The sequence below is a fragment of the Elephas maximus genome, chromosome 6 (assembly GCF_024166365.1).
Source record: "Elephas maximus indicus isolate mEleMax1 chromosome 6, mEleMax1 primary haplotype, whole genome shotgun sequence".
Lineage (NCBI taxonomy): Eukaryota > Metazoa > Chordata > Mammalia > Proboscidea > Elephantidae > Elephas > Elephas maximus.
This window is the reverse complement of record NC_064824.1, coordinates 117,865,969-117,884,684: the sequence shown is the minus strand read 5'-3', so window position 1 is coordinate 117,884,684 and position 18,716 is coordinate 117,865,969. Positions and strand designations below refer to the sequence as shown.

The following is an 18,716-nucleotide window of genomic DNA, read 5'->3' as shown; positions in this document are numbered from 1 at the left end:
GGTGCTTCCCACGTGGCAGGTAGTCTCCAAAGGGCTTTACATCTATTAACTTGTTTAATCTTCACAATGCTACCATGTGGGTACTATTATTAGCCCCATTTTACAGATGAAGAAATTTTGGCACAGATGTGATAAGCAACTTGCCCAAGGTAGCCCGACTTGTAAGTGGTGGAGCTAGGATTCAAACCTCGGTGTGCTTAACGTCTTCACTTGAGTGTCTCTCCTCTCAGTTCCTGGGCAGCTGCTGCATACCCTTGGGCCTCAGGAATACTGTGTGTCATGCAGGACTGAGGTTAGAACTGAAGGAGGGGATACAGGCTCAGGTGCCCAGTGAGGCTATAATGATCGGGCTTGAGGCCAGTAGACCGTGCCCCTCCTGTTCAGCTGTGGCCTCATTGTCTCCCCTCAGCCCCAGCTGCTCTGCTATTGGGCATCTCTGTAGCAAAACACTGTAGGCCAGCCTGTGAGTTGTCAGAACTGGTGTGCACCTGGGGCAAGGGTACTTTTTCCCCTTCTCTCCCACCGTCAGCTTCCACAACCCTCCACCTTGTAGGATCTCAGGAGCAGCTCTCACCTTGGACAAAGGTGGTAGATGCAAAAATGGAGCACAAAGAGCCTTGGGCCTGGGGCCATTTGGGAGTTCCTCAAATGAAAAATAAGGCCAATACCATCTACCCTGAGCAGGGAGTGAAGGGGCCAGCTCAGACACTACACAGGCCCCTCCTATTGTCTCACCTGAGCTCTATTGAGACTCAACTCCAACTGTTTGTTTTCAAGGCTAGAAGTGGGGAAAACAGCCATTTTATAAACTTCTAGCAGATTCTCTCTCTCTAAAGATGAAGGCATTAATTCCTCTTTCAGAGCAATCTGCTTGCTTTGAGAAAAATATATTACAGGCTCTTTGTCTGTGCACAGGTGAACCAAAGCACCTATCCTGGAAGGGAGAGCCAAGGGGGGCCACATCGCCCTACTTGGCAACATAAAGGTGCTTCTCCTGTGGGGCAAAGGGGATGGGCACCTTTCCTCCCTGAGTTTTGATGACCTTGGGGCCTGGACCCTGGTTGGGGTGGACTTGTGCCACTCCAGGTAGGGAAGGCAGGCCTCTGAAACTCCCCACTGGCTGTGAGTGAAGGAAACCCGTGGAGAGGCTCAATCTATGGACCTTAGTTAAAACCAAAACCAAACCATTGCTGAGTAGATTGTAACTCATAACAACCGTATAGGGCAGGGTAGAACTGCCCCCATAGGGTTTCTAAGGCTGTAGTCTTTACAGAAGCAGACTGCCACATCTTTCTCCGGAGAAGTGGCTGGTAGGTTTGTACCGCTAAACTTTTGGTTAGTGGCTGAGCACTAACCACTGCACCACTGGGGTTCCTTCTACGGACCTTAGGAGTGTATACTTTGATAAAGGTTTTCACCACATCACACCTGCTTCCTGCTGTCCCCATGCCTCCAGTCAAGTCTTAGCTTAGTCTGGTCCTAGCTGCACTGTGAACGCATCGTTCCCACTTAGGGGAAACAACCGTTTGTGAGGCCCCAAGAAGCCAGAGCAGCAGAATGTAAGCATTTCTCAAGATTCTGCGACATACTTGGGGAGGGCAACCTGGTATTAAAAAGGGGACTTTCTACCGTTCGCTGAGATGGGCTGCACCTCTAGCTATCTGGGCAACAGAGGGAGGTGTGAGGCCTGAAGCGTTGGCTATTGGTCGTACAGGGCCCTCCCAGGTCACCCAGGAAAGGAGGAACACAGCGCACCACCATGCTCTCAGAACTCAGCTTTATTGACTTCCAGTGTTTCCCCCTCGGTCTGCGCTCAGCCCAGCGGGCTTCGATAGGTATCTGAGGTTAAATGTTACAGGGGCTGACGACACCCCGCTCCCCTCCCTGGCCCCTGGGCTCCCCAGAGAGGGAGGAGGAGAGGCGGCTCATCTGCGATGTTGGAGAGAAAAATGGACAGCAGGGTCAGAGGCCAGAGAAAGCCATACAAGCAGCAACATGCCCGGAGCTCCCCATCACACAGCCATCCCGGCCTTACGCACACTCTCCGCGGCGACGGCCACCCCGCTCGAGGCCAGCCCCGGCCCATCGCTTTCTGGGCCTCGCCCTGCCCCACCGGTCCTGCTGGGACCGGCCTGTTCTTCAGAACCCCGACTGCCCACGGGAGGTGCTTCGGCTTTGACTTGTACACTCTAACCTTGGGCTTCGCAAGAGGTGTCAGCGGAACGGAGACTCGGCCCCTTACCCCTTCATCCACATCCTCACCACCTCCTACAGGGACAAATCACCTGACAAGATTGCCCCATCTCACTCCCACAACCAATGACGGGCCACACTGCATATCCCAAGATGCACAGCTCCACAACACGCGCCGCCTCCCCCAAGCAGGGTCTGTCAGATTCACAAATAAGGCAGGGTGCGTTGCATTCTGGGACTTGTAGTCCCAGAAAGACAGCACCAAACACCTAGGGAAGAGTTTACAGACTAAGACTACTGACGTACCGGCTCCCACCCGGTCCCGCCCGCCACCCAGGCCCCGGCTCTACGCTCTGGGGCGGGTGAGGGAGAAGAATGAGGGTCCCCTCCCAGCGCACGGGGGTGGGTGCTGTCCCGTTGGAACTGTGCAGCGACTCTGGGTCCCGGACATCCAGTTCAGAATACATCTGGGGAGAGAGCGAGGGACGGGTGACAGGAAAGAGGGTCAACAGAAAGCCGTGGAGGTGGAGCTGAGCATGCAGGCCTGGGCTAGCCCTGTGGCCTCTCCCTGAACCCTGGGTGGGGGAGTGGTATGGGTTAATAATACCTTCCTAGGCCCCCCTCCTGGGTCACCTTGGCCCTATCCCACCTCTCTGAGGTCAGCCAGCCTCACCTCTGCCTAGTCCCAGGGCTGGGGGCAAGTGGAGGCAGCGAGAAGGAGTGGACTCCGGTTCCAAATCTATATGGCCAAAAGGCTCCCGCCTCACCCAGGTAGCCTCCCCAGAAGAACTCACAGCCCTACCGGCCCCAGCATCTTCCTCACCACACTGAGGCCTTCTTGGGGAAGGAAGGAAGGAGGGAGTCCTAGCCAGAAGACAGTGAAAGCAAGCGATGTAGCTGGCAGGGAGTTGGAAGAAGAGTGAGAAGCAGCAGCAGCACCAGAAAGGAAGCAACAGTAGTAGTCAGAGCTCAGCACTGCACAGAGACCAAGGTGGGGAGCTGGACAAGGAGAGCAGGAGACTCCCCTCAGCTGGCACTGCCCAGCATAGCTGCTAACTCGGGCTCCGAGAATCCAGGCCAAGTCCTCCTTCCTCAACCTGTCAGCAGCACAGGCAGCTGGGGACCTGGTCACCAGATGCCCAGCCCAAACCATGAATACACCTCAGAAGCTCCCCAGCCAATAAGTGCATCCAGGCTCTCAGGCCCTTCCCTGCCCTGAGGCCCCCACCCTGGGCTTCTGCCAGGGACCTATCAGTCCTGGGCTGAGCACAGAATCCCAAGTCCACACTGGCGTGAGAGTGGGTCTGGGAGGCAAGCTGGTGGCAGGAGCATGGGGTTGGCAAGGGACTCCTGAACTCAGACCACACCCCTCTCTGCTCCCTGACAGTAAGAGATGGATCCCTAGTCAGGACCAGAACCAGGTCAGGTTGGGCTTGGTGTTCAGAGGATGAGGCAGCGAGAAGGCTTCTCCTCCTGAGCTGGGCTGGGCCTGGCTGCCTCACCCCTCGTACCCTCATGGGTCCCCCCATCACCCAGATTTTGGTGCTGGGCTTTGGGCCGCCCCTGCCGTCGTCGCTGTGCCCCCCGCCCACCTGCTGGTTTCTTCCCAGCTGCCTCCATCTCTGACAGGCTGAAGGCCATGGCAAGCTGCAGGTCCTCATCATCCTCAGAGAAGTCGTCAGAGGGGGTTGAGATGGGGGTCTGCTGGACCTGCGTGCCCCCAGACCTGGAGGTGACCGACTGTTGCTGCTCACGACGGCTCAGCTCCAAGCCCAGTGCCAGGTCATCAGGGACACCTGCAGAAGGCATGGCCACTGTGAAGCCCCCCAACCCAGGCCAGGGGCATCTGCCAGGCTGATTCATGCAGTAACAATGCGGACATTTACAGCCCTCCTTCAGGACTGGCACACATAAGCATGGCAGGTATTCAGCTCCACCAGGTACTACCTCTGTCTGCTTGGGCAAGTTACTCAGGCTCCATAAGCCTCCCTTTCCTCAACTATAAAATGGGAATGATGATTTAAAATAAAAAACCCATTGCTGTTGAGTCGATTCCCACTCATGTTGACCCCACTGTTACAGAGTAGAACTGCTCCATTGGATTTTCATGGCTGTAATCTTTATGGAGAAGTCCCTGGTTGGTGTAAATGGTTACGTGCTCAACTACTAGCCAAAAAGTTGGTAGTTTGAACTCACCCAGTGGCACTTCAACCCCAGGGCCTGAAGCCTCTTCCCTAAACAACTCCTTAGGCCCAGAGATCTACTTCCAAAAGGTCACAGCCTTGAAAACCCTGTGAAGCAGTTCTGCTGTGCACATGTGGGCTTGCCATGAGTCAGAATTGACTTGATGGCAACTAATAACAACAACGATCTTTACAGAAGCCGATCCTCAGGTCTTTTTTCCCAGGTGCCACTGGGTAGGTTTGAACCACTAACCTTTAGGTTAGTAGTCAAGTGCAAATCATCTGTACCACCCAGCGACCTGGGAATGATGATAGCGCCTACATAATCAAATCATTTAAAAAAAAAAAAAAAACCCACTGCCACTGAGTTGATTCCAACTTGGGAGTTAAACCCATTGCCATGGAGTCAATTCCAACTCACAGTGACCCTATAGGATGGAATAGAACTCCGAGGAGCAGCTGGTAGATTCAAACTGTTGACCTTTTGGTTAGCATCCATAGTTCTTAACCACTGCGCCACCAGGGCTCCAGTCAAATCATTATAAGAATTAAATAAGACAACCCATGTAAAGTACTTAGTACACAGTGCTCTCTGTTCCAGCAGACCTGAAAGGTTAGCTGTGGTGATGATCCTGGTGTCATGGGAAGAATTCAGCTCTGGGAATCATCTATCCTGCGGTTGATTCCTGGCCTTATCCCTTATTTAGTAGGAAAGAGCCTTGGGCCTGGGGCTAGTTGGGAGTTAAACCCATTGCCTTGAAGTCAATTCCGACTCACAGTGACCTATAGGCCAGGGTAAAACTCCCCCTTGGTATTTTCAATCACCTCATATGAATGTGAAAGCAATGAATAAGGAAGACCGAAGAATTGATGCATTTAAATTATGGTGTTGGTGAAGAATACTGAATATACCATGGACTGCCAGAAGAACAAATAAATCTGTCTTGGAAGAAATACAGCCAGAATCCTCCTTAGAAGGGAGGATGGTGAGACTTTGTATTATGTACTTTGGACATGTTATCAGGAAGGATCAGTCCCTGGAGAAGGACATCATGCTTGATATAGTAGAGGGTCAGTAAAAAAGAGGAAGACGCTCTACGAGATGGTTGGCTGCAACAATGGGCTCAAACATAGCAATGACTGCAAGGATGGCACGGGACCAGGTAATGTTTTGTTCTGTTGTACATAGGGTCATTATGAGTCAGAATTGACTCGAAAGCACCTAACAACAATAGAACTGCCCCATAGGTTTACAAGGCTGCAATCTTTACTGAAGCAGACTACCATGTTTTTCTCCTATGGAGTGGCTGGTGGGTTCGAAATGATGACCCTTTGGTTAGCAGCCAAGGGCTTAACCACTGTGCCACCAGGGATCCTTACTTGGAAGTTAGGATCCCTTAATCTTGCTGAAGATCAGTCTCCTTAATTGAAAAATAGGGCCAATACCATCGGCCCGGCTTATACTCCTGGGATGTTTTAAGAATAAAGGGGATACGTGCATGCGCAAGGGCTTTAAAAATAGTAAAATGTTTTGCAAATGTAGGGCACCCCACTAATTATAATGGTGAGTAACTGGCCCTTCTGGAGACTCCTCACTCCCCCATCTCTGCCCCCTTGCCCAGGATCGTCATCTCAAATCCTGCCAATTCTGTGGCTGCCATCCCTTCTCCACCCAAGAGAGTTCAGAGAGGAGCTGTTTGGGTAAGAGACTTCGGGCCCTGGGGTGGAGGCTTCCTGCTGGGGGATGGGTGGCAGAGCAGTTCCTCACCATTGATCGTGACTGACTTCAGCTGCCCATCTTCCTCCACTTCCACCCGTTCCTGCCCATTTTCCATGATTCTGTGGGAGACAGGACAGTTCATTTACTGAACCCTGCAGGCACTGGTCCAGGCTCTGGGCTGCTGCAGTGTACAGGACAGACTGGGCTCTGCCCTCAAGAAGCTTATCTCTAGTTGTTGATAGGTGTATCTTCCACCTTTTCCCCTCACCCCCAGCTCCCAGAACCCTCCACCCTGAATGGTCCCAGCAGGAGCCCTCACCTGCGTGTGGTGATGCGGTGTCCTTGGACAAAGGTGGTGGATGTAGAAACGGAGCGAAAAGCACCAGCACCAGGACTGAAGGAGAAAGATGAGGAGGAGAAATCTGGCATGGAGACAAAGGAGGAAAAGAAGAGGTTGTTAGACCAAGTTGTATGCTGTCCACTGCAGTCACAAAGGGCCAAGGAACTCTGGAGGCTCGAGATACACAGCAGAGAAGGCTTAGAAAAGGAACCAGCTGCTGAGGCCAGGGGTTCCATGCCCCAAATCTTGCAAAAGTGGGGAGGGGCAGCACTTACCAGAGTGCCCAGGGAAGGAAGAAGAGAAGGTAAAGAAGGGGCCGGAGTGTCGGGGGCCCCGGCTCTGAAGCTCTGAGAAGGGGCCCAGGTCATCTGCAACAAGTAATCAGACTGCAGTCATCTGGTAAACAGTTTTCTCCCCAGAAATGTGTGAACTCTGCTTTTAAGTCCAGAAATATAAACTGCTAAGCAACTGGGTATATTTCTAATTTTTTTTCCTTGGGTTTATTTACAAATTGAATTCCTTTTTAATACTGCTCATGAAAAGCTTGACTATCAATAGTATAAAAAATACCAAGGAAGAAAGAGAGGAAGGGGATGAAGGAGGGAGAAGCGCAGACTCCTTCAGAGAGACAGATAAGCAGGATGTAAAGTCAGGTAGACACGGCTTTGAGTCCCAGCACTGCCATTTGCTGTGTGACTCTAAACAAGTCACTTGACAGTGCCTCCGTTTTCTCATCTGTAAGTGGGGACAAAATTATCCACCTCCCTCAGTTCATGAGAGGATCAAAGGATATAAAAAACTTGGCACATACTAATCATTCCAAAACCCAGTATCTGTTGTTGTTTGCAATTTTATTATTACTGTCACATGATGCTTTCAGTACTGCTTTCATGGCTGTCATTGTGGAGGACTAACAATGTACTACTGTTGTTACTATTGAATAAGGCGGGTCACTGTAGGGTCACGTGGGTCATGGCATGTGTAAGGTTCTTTCCCTGTGCTCACTGGACCAACCCCCACAAAATCCTTCTGCCTATGGAATTCAGCTTCCCTCTCAGCCTAATCAGGAAGGACTGATCGCCGGAGAAGGATATCATGCTTGGTAGAGAGTCAGCAAAAATAAGGGAAACCTTCAATGAGGTGGACTGACACATAGCTACAACAATGGACTCAAACATACAAACAATCATGAAGATAGCACAGGACCAGGCAATGTTCCGTTCTGTTGTACTTAAGGTCGTCACGAGTTGGAGCTGACTTATTGGCAACTAACAACAATTCAGCCTGCTGTCTAAGGGTCTCCCAGCTGAGGGTTGGAGAGGTCTGGAGGGGAAAGTTCAGCCAGGCAGGTGTCGCCTAAGTCCACTCACCAAAGAGCTCCGCAAAAGGGTCTCCACTGCCGAAGAACTCCCGGAAGACCTCCTCAGGGCTGCGGAAGGTGAAGGTGAAGCCAGGTCCACCACCACCAGCTTCCTCGCGAGACGGGCCAGTTCCTTGAAGGAGAGACATAGTGGGCGGTGGGGATGCACCTGGCCCTGTGCTAGGGGACCCCACCCACGGCAAGGCCAGGAGCCTCACAAAACATCCCTTGTATCTGTCCCCCCCGCCCACATCCACCCCTGGGCCCCAGTGCTTCACTTACCTGCCCCGGTCAGCCCCTCCCGGCCATAACGGTCATAGATCTCCCGCTTACGCTCTGGAAAGAGAAACAAGCTCATTGCTCCCTCTGCCTGGTCTGATGATCTTGATGCACCCCCACTTCCCCTCCCAGGCTAGGTCCTTCAGAGGATTGCCCAGGGACCGAGACTTGGGGGTGGCAGGGTGCACAGGCTATAGATTTTTGCATCAGCTCAGCCCTTCACACAGCTATCTATAAAATGGACATAATAGGACCTACCTCATAGAGTTGTTGTAAAGATTAAATGAGATAAACAAAAACAAAACAAAACAAAACCTAGTGCCATCGAGTCGATTCTGACTCATAGCGACCCTATAAAGGAGATAGCCCACACAAACTCCTTAGCACAGTGCCTGGCACATAGTAAGCATTCAATACAAAAAAAAAAAACAAAACTCATTGCCATCGAGTCTATTCCGACTCATAGCAACCCCATAGGGTTTCCAAGGCTGTAAATCTCAACGGAAGCAGACTGCCACATCTTTCTCCCACAGAGCGGCTGGTGGTTTTGAATCGCCAATTTTTGGTTAACAGTTCATCGCTTTAACCACTGCACCACCAGGGCTCCTTTAAACATTCAATGACTATTAGCTAATTATTATGTTATTACTAGTCAAAGCTCAGCCTAAATGTCACCTCTGCAGAGGCCTTCTGTGACCATCCTAACAAAACTAGGTGCCCATTATTCTCTATCATTTCACCCTGTTACTTTGCTTTGAAATACTCTTCACGATCTATAATCTTGTCTATGTATTTACCTGGTTATTGTCTGTCTTCCCTGGCCACAGAATATGATAAACCCATCAGGACAAAGAGAGTGTCTGCTTTTCCTCCACTGTCTCTCCAATACCTGGCAAGTGCCCAGCACAGTAAGCATTCAATGAGTATTTTTTGAATGAATGAATGAAAGACAGATCCGGATTCATATTCCAGCTCTGAGTGACCTTGAGCAAGTTACTTCAGCTCTCTCAGCCTCAGTTTCCTTGGTACATAAAATGGGGGTGATAAAGCCTACCTCGTAGAATCACTGTGAGGAGTCTCAGAGGTTACATGGGAAAGCACCCACCCGTGCCTGGCACAGCACAGGCTCACTTCACATCAGCTACCTGCCCTGCTTCCTTCCCCTTGTAGGACCCAGCTGCTCCTCCCAGGCCCTGGGGAGTGCTGGGAGCAGACACTGAACATAGAGGGTCAGGGAAGGAATGAAAAGATGCTTTGCACATAAACCAAGAAAATCAAGTCAATTCTGACTCAGAAAAACCCTGTAGAACAGAGTAGAGCTGCACCATAGGGTTTCCAAGGCTGTAGGTCTTTATGGAAGCAGACTGCCACATCTTTCTTTGATGGACTGGCTGGTGGGTTCGAACCACCAACCTTTCAGTTAGCAGCTGAGCGCTTAACCACAGCACCACCAGGGCTCCTAACTTTGCACATAGTTGATGATGATTTGAACCGAAGCAAAGGCAAAAAGTCCAGAAAGGGGGGCACCTGGAATACAAGGCTGGAAATGGCATGGAGGAGACTGCAGTGAGGGAGGCACGGCCTTGGGAAGGAGTGAAATGGGGCCTGAAATGGGGGTGATGTGCTGGGCCTGGCTCTGACCCCCGCCCTTACTGTCAGACAGCACTTCATATGCCTCCGCCACCTCCTTAAACTTCTTCTCAGCAAACTCTTTATTATCCGGGTTCTTGTCTGGGTGCCACTGTAGAGCCTTCCGCCGGTACCTGCAGGAAGAGGGTTCAGAGGGGAGGATCAGGCACTTCCTGAAGACCCATCTTTCCATTAACCTGTCATTGTCTTGTCACCACTCAGGTCCCCATCCATCCCAGATGCTAAGGCTGCCTCTGTTGTCAGGTTTTAATGGGGTTACCCCTACCTCTCCTCTCTGCAGCCAGTGCTAGGAACACCTGTAATAGTTGTTGGTAGTGTGAGTCTGAGGAAGTCGCAGTCCTAAACCCTCCCTGGGGCTCTCTGGGGCTCAGGGGGCTGCACCTGAGGCAGCCCATATCTAGGGTAGCAAGAGGGGGAGGGGAGGGGAGGGGAGGGGAGGGAAAGGGAGGGTTCGCCAGAGAAGGACCCACAGTGAAGCTCCCAGCAGAGCCTCTCCGCACTGTGGACTTTCTCCTTCTACTCTTCCTCCCTACAAGTTTCACTATCCTAGGGGCTCCCAGGCCTTCCTAAGAACCTGGTTCTCTCGGCACTACCTCTGAAGAGCCCCTGGTTGGGGCAGGATGGGTAGGAGGTTTTCTGATGTGCAGCGGAGGCACTTACGCCTTCTTGATGTCATCAGGAGACGCACTTCGCGGCACTTCTAGGATCTCGTAGTAGGATGCCATGGTAACTCGTCAAAAGTCAGGCGGGCCTCCTCAGGGCTGCAGGAGAGAAGCAGTCAGGCAGACAGCACCGTGAGCCCTTTCCCGGGGCTGGATATCCCCTGGGAGGGCGGGGATGCTCCCAGGTGGGACAGCAGAGCTCACGAGGCTCTGTTTGCGGCCGATGACTAGGCTTCCTCCGGCAGCCTTATCGGCCCCCGCAGGCCGGGGCCGCGGGCTATCTCGGTGCCCAGGTCCGGGAAGCCCTATGGGAACCCCCGCAGTTCAGCTGCCCGGCCCAGGGCCCCCAGCCCCAGCTGGCCCCCGCCCGCACCTCCTCCTGCAGCGGCCCGCCCCTGCCCCCGCCGGGAACCGTCTGGCACCGGCGCCCGGCTCGCGGCAACTGCGTAAGACGCTCCAGGTCCAGCTGTGCGCTCAAGCGTGCGTCAGCGGCACGGAAACTACCAGAGACCGGAGAGGCCGACTCGGCTTGTCACCCGGTGGAGAGGGCGGGGGGGTGGGGAGAAGGGCCTGCTGCAAGGGCTGCTGGGAGATGGGTGGAGCCTGCTATTTTGGGCTAGTACCCTGACGACGTCACCCCGGGATCAGACCTGGGAGATCGCCGCGGGCGCCATCGAGCCGTGACGCACTCGCAAAAACGGAGAGACAGGGACGTCCCGCAAGCACGTCTCCCGGCCCCTGGTCCCTCTGTTGCTTTCCTGTGTTAATCAGTGGTTGCTCACCCCAAAAAAAATCGACACCTCTAGGACCCACAGGCCTCGCTCTAGGCTAACTCTGCCCCGTTCTTTAGATCCCTTGCTTCAACCCAGTCCTCGAGAGGCGGCCCTAACTTACCTGACTAGGTCAGCTCTGCCTTTTTAAAGCATCTCATGGCCTCTCGTTCATTACACTTGTCGGAAATACAATTAGTAGCATTGGTTTGTTTGATTATTAATATTCGCCTAACCGAGTGGAATGTAAACTCCATACGGCAAGGTTGTCTGTGTTTTCTCACTTTTGTATTAGGGCAGTAGTAAGGGTTCAAAACTACACCTTGACTGATTAAATCATGAACAGATGTAAGTCTGCGTCTCCCTTCAGGGACAACCTGCATTGATAGTTTTGACACATTTGGGGGAGGTTCCCGACAGTAGAAGGGAATGCCCCACACTCAAGATGTTTCTTTCCAAATTGGTCTTGCCTAGCCCTTTTCCACCTCAGAATTATTCTTGGGTTCAGGCCTCATGGGAGTGTGAAGGAACCTTCCAGAACTGGCTCCTGGTTGATATCATCCAGTCCAGCCCCCAAGTATTAATTGAGAATCTTGTACATGCAGGATGCTGCCAGGATGTATAAAAAAAGAAGGCCAAATCTTACCAGAGATGTAAAAGACCTATGCATAGAAAACTACAAGACACTACTGCAAAAACCAAAAGAGACCTACATAACTGGAAAAACATACTTTGCTCATGGATAGGAGGGCTTAACATTATAAAAATGTCTATTCCTTTTTTTACCAAAAGCAATCTATAGATACAATGCAATTCCAACCAAATTCCAATGACATTTTTTAATGAGATGGAGAAACAAATCACCAACTTCATATGGAAGGGAAAGAGTCCCCAGATAAGCAAAGCATTACTGAAAAAGAAAAACAAAGTGGGAGGCCTCACTCTACCTGATTTTAGAACTTATTACACCAGCACAGTAGCCAAAACAGCCTGGTACTGGTACAACAACAGATACATAGGCCAATGGAACAGAATTGAGAATCCAGACATAAATCTATGCATGTATGAGCAGCTGATATTTGACAAAGGCCCGGAGTCAGTTAAATGAGGAAAAGACAGTCTGTTTAACAAATGGTGCTGACATAACTGGATCTCCATCTGCAAAAAATTGAACACCATGCACAAAAACGAGCTCAAAATGGATCAAAGACCTAAATGTACAATCTAAAACCATAAAGATCATGGAAGAAAAAATAAGGACAATGCTAGGAACCATAATACATGGCATAAACAGTATACAAAACATTACTAACAATGCAGAAACAGCAGAAGAGAAACTAGATGACTGGGAGCTCCTAAAAATCAAACACCTATGCTCATCCAAAGACTTCACCAAAACAGTAAAAAGATTATCTACAGACTAGGAAAAATTTTTTAGCTAGGACATTTCCGATCAGTGTCTAATCTCTAAAATCTACATGATACTGCCAAAACTCAACTACAGAAAGACAAATAACCCAATTAAAAAATGGGCAAAGGATATGAACAGGCACTTCACTAAAGAAGACATTCAGGCAGCTAACAGATATATGAGGAAATGTTCACGATCATTGGCCATTAGAGAAATGCAAATCAAAACTACAATGAGATACCATCTCACTCCAACAAGACTGGCATCAATCCAAAAAACACAAAATAATAAATGTTGGAGAGGTTGTGAAGAGACTGGAACACTTATACACTGCTGGTGGGAATGTAAAATGGTACAACCACTTTGGAAATCGATTTGGCGCTTCCTTAAAAAGCTAGAAATAGAACTACCATACGATCCAGCAATCCCACTCCCTGGAATATATCCTAGAGAAATAAGAGCCTTTACACGAGCAGATACATGCACACCCATGTTTATTGCAGCACTGTTTACAATAGCAAAAAGATGGAAGCAACCAAGGTGCCCATCAATGGATGAATGGATAAATAAATTATGGTATATTCACACAATGGAATACTATGCATTGCTAAAGAACAATGATGAATCCATGAAACACTTTATAACATGGTGGAATCTGGAAGGCGTTATGCTGAGTGAAATTAGTCAGTTACAAAAGGACAAATATTGTATGAGACCACTACTATAAGAACTCAAAAAGTAGTTTAAACAGAGAAGAAAATATTCTTTGATGGTTATGAGAGTGCAGAGGGAGGGAGAGAGGGGTATTCACTAATTAGATAGTACATAAGAACTACTTTAGGTGAAGGGAAAGACAGCAGTCAATACAGAAGAGGTCAGCACAACTGGACTAAACCAAAAGCAAAGAAGTTTCCTGAATAAACTGAACGCTTTGAAGGCCAGCGTAGCAGGGGAGGGGGTTTGGGGACCATGGTTTTGAGGGACACCTAAATCAATTGGCATAGTAAAATCTATTAAGAAAACATTCTGCACCCCACTTTGGAGAGTGGTGTCTGGGGTTTTAAGCGCTGGAAAGCGGCCATCTAAGATGCATCAATTGGTCTCAACCCATCTGGAGCAGAGGATAATGAAGAACACTAAAGACACAAGGTAATTATGAGCCCAAGAGACAGAAAGGGCCACACAAACCACAAACTACATCAGCCTGAGACTAGAAGAACTAGATGGTGCCTGGCTACAAACGCTGACTGCCCTGACAGGGAACACAACAGAAAACCTCTGAGGGAGCAGGAGAGCAGTGGGATGCAGACCTCAAATTCTCATAAAAAGACCAGACTTAATGTCTGAGACTAGAAGGACCCCAGAGGTCATGGTCCCCAGATCTTCTGTTAGCCCAAGATAGAAACCGTTCCCAAAGCCAACTCTTCAGACAGGGATTGGACTGGACTATGGAATAGAAAATGATACTGGTGAAGAGTGAGCTTCTTGGATCAAGTAGACACATGAGACTATGTGGGCAGCTGCTGTCTGGGGAGGAGATGAGAGAGCAGAGAGGGTTAGAAGCTGGCTGAATGGACACGAAAATAGTGGAGGGAAGGATGTGCTGTCTCATTAGAGGGAGAGCAACTAGGAGTACATAGCAAGGTGTATATAAATTTTTGTATGAAGGACTGACTTGATTTGTAAACTTTCACTTAAAGCACAATAAAAATTTAAAACAAAAAGAATGCCACCCAATCCCTGCCCTCACAGCACTCAGATTTGATGAGATGCCAGCCCATCACTACAGCCTCCAGAGAAACCCCAAGGCTTTGGAAACAGACCTGAGTTACAACCTACCACTGCCATTTAGTAGCTATGTACTTGGGCAGACTTCTGAGGACTCAGTTTTTTTCACCATAAATATAGCTACTGTCTAGGATTGTTTGAAAATCAAATGAGAAGTTGTACATGGTAGGTATTTTATTAGTACAAATTCTCTCTGGCATCATAATTGCTGTTGTGTACCGCTGAGTCGGATACAACTCATAGGGACCCTGTAGGACAGAGCAAAACTGCCATGTAGGGTTTCCTAGGCTGATATCTTTACAAGAGCAGATCACCAGGTCTTTTCTCCTGCAGAGCCACCGGGTGGGTTTGAACTGGAGAACTTTCAGTCAGTAGCCAAAAGCTTAACCGTTACCAATAATGGTTATGTGAGTCTGGAAAAGTGCTTTTAGCTTGCGAGGCCCAGGAAGTCTTCACCAAAGAGCAGGGCTTGAGCTGGACATGAGGTAGAAGGGTAGTGGTGTTAAATGACAGTTTTCCTGGCTGTCTAGCATTTGAGCCTCCTTCCTGCATTTGGAGAATTCCCATTGGGTGGGCCTTCATGGGAAGCAGGCCACCACGTCCTCAAAGCCCTGACTCTTACCCTCCCGGACCTCTAGGCTATAAGGGTGCAGGCAAAAAGACATAAGCTCTGCCAATCAGCTACTCCAGGTGGGACTTTGTACCTGGAGCAAGTCACAGAGAAACAGGGGCAGTTGAGAATGCACTTCTGCAGTCAGTGCAGTGGTAGCAAGCAGCACCCCCCAGTGTCTGGAGGAGGAACTGCCAGCCTCAGTGCCAGGGTTGGGGGTGAGGTCACTGCAAAGGGCTGAGGGGACAGGGGCCTCCCAGGCAGGCTGTCCTTTGTCCTGACCTTGTCCGTCCAGCTTCCCATGGTGCCTGCCTGTTTGCTGAGACTTGTTTTTTGGCCCCGAATTGATTCTGTATGCTATTCTGTATTTGCTTTTTAAATTTCCAGTGTTAGTTTTTGCTGTTTACAGGTGTCTTGACTGGCCCAAAGAGTAAGGATCAAACTTGGTACAAGAAGAAGGAATAGGTTATATTAGGTCACTCCAAAATGTTCCAAATCTCTGTCTTTCTTTTTCTCGCACCTACCATTTATGGGCTATTTTTTTTAAGAATTGGAATATAAAGAGGTTTAAGTCATAGTCCCTGTACTCAAGGAGATGAATATCTAGTTGGGAAATAGACAAATGACAACTAGGAAGAAATTATATTGAACACATCTATCAGACAAAGAGTTAAGGTCCTATGTTCACAAAGAATTCCAACAAATTAATAGGAAAGGACAAATAATTCAAAATTAAAAAATGGGCAAAGAGCACCTTCAGAGAATAAATACTGGCTTTCATTCCTAACAGGAGAATTATAAATGAAAGCTGCAAAAAAATACTTGTTTCACTTGTTGCATGATGACTGACAAAGATCAAAAAGTTGAATACATTGTGTGGGCAAGACTGTGGGCATAGGCATTCCCATACATCAGCAGTGGGAGGGTGATTTGGTATAACCTTTGCAGACAGCAATATAAGGTGTATCAAAATTAAAGATAAGTAGTGATTCCAATTCCAAGAATTTCTGATTGTGCATGTGTGCAAAGAAGTATGTACAAGGATAGCAGTTTTACTTTTTAATAGCACGAGATGGGCAACAATCTGAATATCCACCTATAGCAGTCTGGATAAATCAGTGATGATATACTATGCAATGGAATACTATCTAGTCATCAAAAAGAATAAGGCATATCTACATGTACTGGTATGGACCATCTTAGATTTGCTGTTCATTTAAAAATAAAAAAGGATAGAACAAAAAGCATACATTAAATGTGTACACACACGGTTATATTTACACAGAATATCTCTGAAAGGAAACAGTAATGAAAAAATTTGTTAACAGCGTTGTCTACCGAGAGAGAAACAAGATGCCTAGGACACAGGGAAGGGAAGGAGACTCATTTTCTCTGTTTGTAAATCTCTTTGGTACCTTTTAAAACTTTGACTCATGTGCATGTAGTAACTGTTCACATACGTATGTAATTTTTTAAAAAATCTAGTTGCTTTACAAGAAGCTAAGAGCTACCATACAAGGCAGCCCATGCCAAATGCACAGTGAGTGATAGAGACAGACAGTGGGTGCCAGGAGAACCAAGGGAGGGGGAGGTCCCCAGGGCTTGATGGGTTTTCGATGGCTGTGACCTAAGCTGGAAGGAATGGCAACGTTTAGACAAGCTGGGGGAGGTGGCATTCCAGAAGGTGGGAATGGTGAGAACACAGTTGTGGAGGCAGGAGTATTCCTGACACATCAGAGGTGAGGGAATGAACTTGTTGGATGGGATCCAAGGGTAGAGAACTTGTCTCTTGCCAGAGATGACTGTAGCCTGGCTTCGGGAGTGTCAGGGATGAAAGCATTTCCCTGCACTGAGGGAGTCCCCAGGAGCCAGACAGGGTGGTACTCCCAGCTGTCTGATGAAGCACTGGGTCACCACCCTCCCCACACCCATGCCCAGTCCAACCCAGACCTGCCAGTGCCCGCCAGCAGAGGTATATCTGGGAGACCTCACGGGGTCTGTAAGGAGTTGGCCACAGAGTCACCCAGGCTGGACTGGCTGGTACAGCAGGTGGTAGGGCATTCTGGCTGCTTCTCAGGAGGCCCAGCCATCTCTGCAGGTGAAGACCCCTCTGCCCCCTCCACCCTCTCTCCTAGCCTCTTCCAGGTCCTCACTGCATCTCAGGGGCTTGCCTGCCATCTCCCATGTCAGGGGCCCACTCCAGAGGGCACTGACAGGCCCAAAACCTGGCCCCAAAGAAGGCTCTGCCCCCTGCCCAGCCCCAGAAGTTGGGTTCCCACACCACCACGCACGTGCCCTTCACCGCAGCGCCTGGGCAGAGGAGTGTCAAGCGTCACCCACTCCCTGCCTTCAAGGTGCCTGAGTCATAGTCTGGGCGTCGAAGAACTAGCAGGCCCAGAAGAGGTGGCCTCTGGAGGGGTGCCTGGAACTCTGTGGCAGGTGAAGGCACTTGAGGAAAGCAGAGGGTGGCAGCATAAACTCTGGCTCAGGCAGACCTACATTTGAATCCTGCCCCACTTACTAGCTGGGTAACCTTGGGAAAGTCACAAACTTCTCGGAGCCACACCTCTGAAATAGGCGTTCATTAACAAGTTTATTCAACAAATATTGACTGTCTAAATTTTTAATATGTGTTAGGCAACATTCTGGGTGCTGAGAGTGGAACAGTGGAAAACAGTCAGGACCTAGTTCCCATGCAGCAGTTATTATACCACTCTGGAGAGTCCTGCTTTGGTTTCAGCTCCCAACTGGTGGTCCTAGTCCTAGAAGAAACATTTTGTTATATTACTGTAACAGCCTCCTGGTGTTGTTAATCTTTGGGCTGCCTCTCCATACCCTCTTTGGTCTTTTAGTTCTTCCCCAATTTTTATAGTTGATCTCCAACATTAAATTGGACGATGTGGAGCCCTCCTGCTAACTAAAATGTCAGCAGTTTGAATCCACCAGTAACTCATTGGAAACCCTATGGGGCAGTTCTACTCTGTCCTATAGAGTCACTATGAGTTGAAATCGACTCGATAGCAATGGGTTTGGTTTTTTGATATTGGACAACTTGACTCAGCTCTGATTTCCCAACTGGACCCTGACAATTACAGTGTGTGACAAAGAAAGAGCCTCTCTGTGCTAATGAGAAAACCACCAACAGTCCTAGGAAGAGGTAGCCCTCTTGACTGAGGTTTTCCTTTCTGCCTTCCCAACCATGTGGTAGGTCTAGATCCCCTCCCCTCAGCTCCCAAGTTCATATGTTACAATCCAAGCTGCACTCAGATCAATTCTCTCTCCAAATTCCCCAGGTTCCTGGGGAGGGAGCAGATGGTACCCATATGGCTGCTAAATGCCCACTGCAGTGGGTGAATAGGAAGTTCAGAGAGTCCTTGGGAACCAAACTAGATGCCCCAAAAATGTGTCCCTGACACCAGGCCTGATAGGCAACCACCTTACCAGTGTCCAGTCCTGGGAAATGACACCAAGTCTGGGAAAGGGAGAATGCAGGAAGGACAGGGATGAGGGCAACAGTGAGAAATTAATCTCTCCTGGGCTGAGAGCTACGGGAATTCCCCTAGTTCCAGCACTTCCAATGGTTAAACTGCCTGTAACAGGGGCTACGGAAGTGGCATGTGAAACGATTTGGGGGGCACACACCTGGTGAGAAGTGGAGGCTTGAAGCTGTGCTTGCATAGGATACGGCCCAGGATTAAAAACATGTCAATTATCTTTATCAAAAAATGGTGAGTGTTAATGGAGATTAGT

The 18,716-nt window shown here is 49.3% G+C and overlaps 1 protein-coding gene across 4 annotated transcripts; it reads right to left on the bottom strand.

Moving 5' to 3' along the window:
* Positions 1 to 881: 881 nt before the first annotated feature.
* DNAJB2 (DnaJ heat shock protein family (Hsp40) member B2) lies at positions 882 to 10,938 on the bottom strand. Of its 4 annotated transcripts, XM_049888266.1 has the most exons (10): positions 10,761 to 10,938; positions 10,386 to 10,486; positions 9,729 to 9,838; positions 8,079 to 8,132; positions 7,807 to 7,929; positions 6,712 to 6,804; positions 6,416 to 6,518; positions 6,145 to 6,215; positions 3,786 to 3,989; positions 1,159 to 2,660 (listed from the first exon to the last, which is right to left on the bottom strand). In XM_049888266.1, the coding sequence occupies exons 2-10, from the start codon at positions 10,448 to 10,450 to the stop codon at positions 2,650 to 2,652; spliced, it is 834 nt and encodes a 277-aa protein (XP_049744223.1). In that variant the 5' UTR covers positions 10,451 to 10,486; positions 10,761 to 10,938; the 3' UTR covers positions 1,159 to 2,649. The 4 variants fall into 4 exon arrangements, with proteins under 4 accessions (XP_049744222.1, XP_049744221.1, XP_049744223.1 ...); XM_049888264.1 differs by having other exon boundaries at positions 884 to 3,989; XM_049888267.1 differs by lacking the exon at positions 6,712 to 6,804 and having other exon boundaries at positions 1,593 to 2,660.
* Between the last annotated feature and the right edge of the window lie 7,778 nt (positions 10,939 to 18,716).

Coding starts and splice junctions, on each gene's coding strand:
- DNAJB2 (XM_049888264.1), bottom strand. CDS start 10,450: ATGGCATCCTACTACGAGATCCTAGAAGTGCCGCGAAGTGCGTCTCCT. Junction 7,930..8,078: donor GGAGGGGCTGACCGGGGCAG/GTAAGTGAAGCA, acceptor CTCTCCTTCAAG/GAACTGGCCCGTCTCGCGAG. Junction 3,990..6,144: donor GAAGTCAGTCACGATCAATG/GTGAGGAACTGC, acceptor TGCCTTCTGCAG/GTGTCCCTGATGACCTGGCA.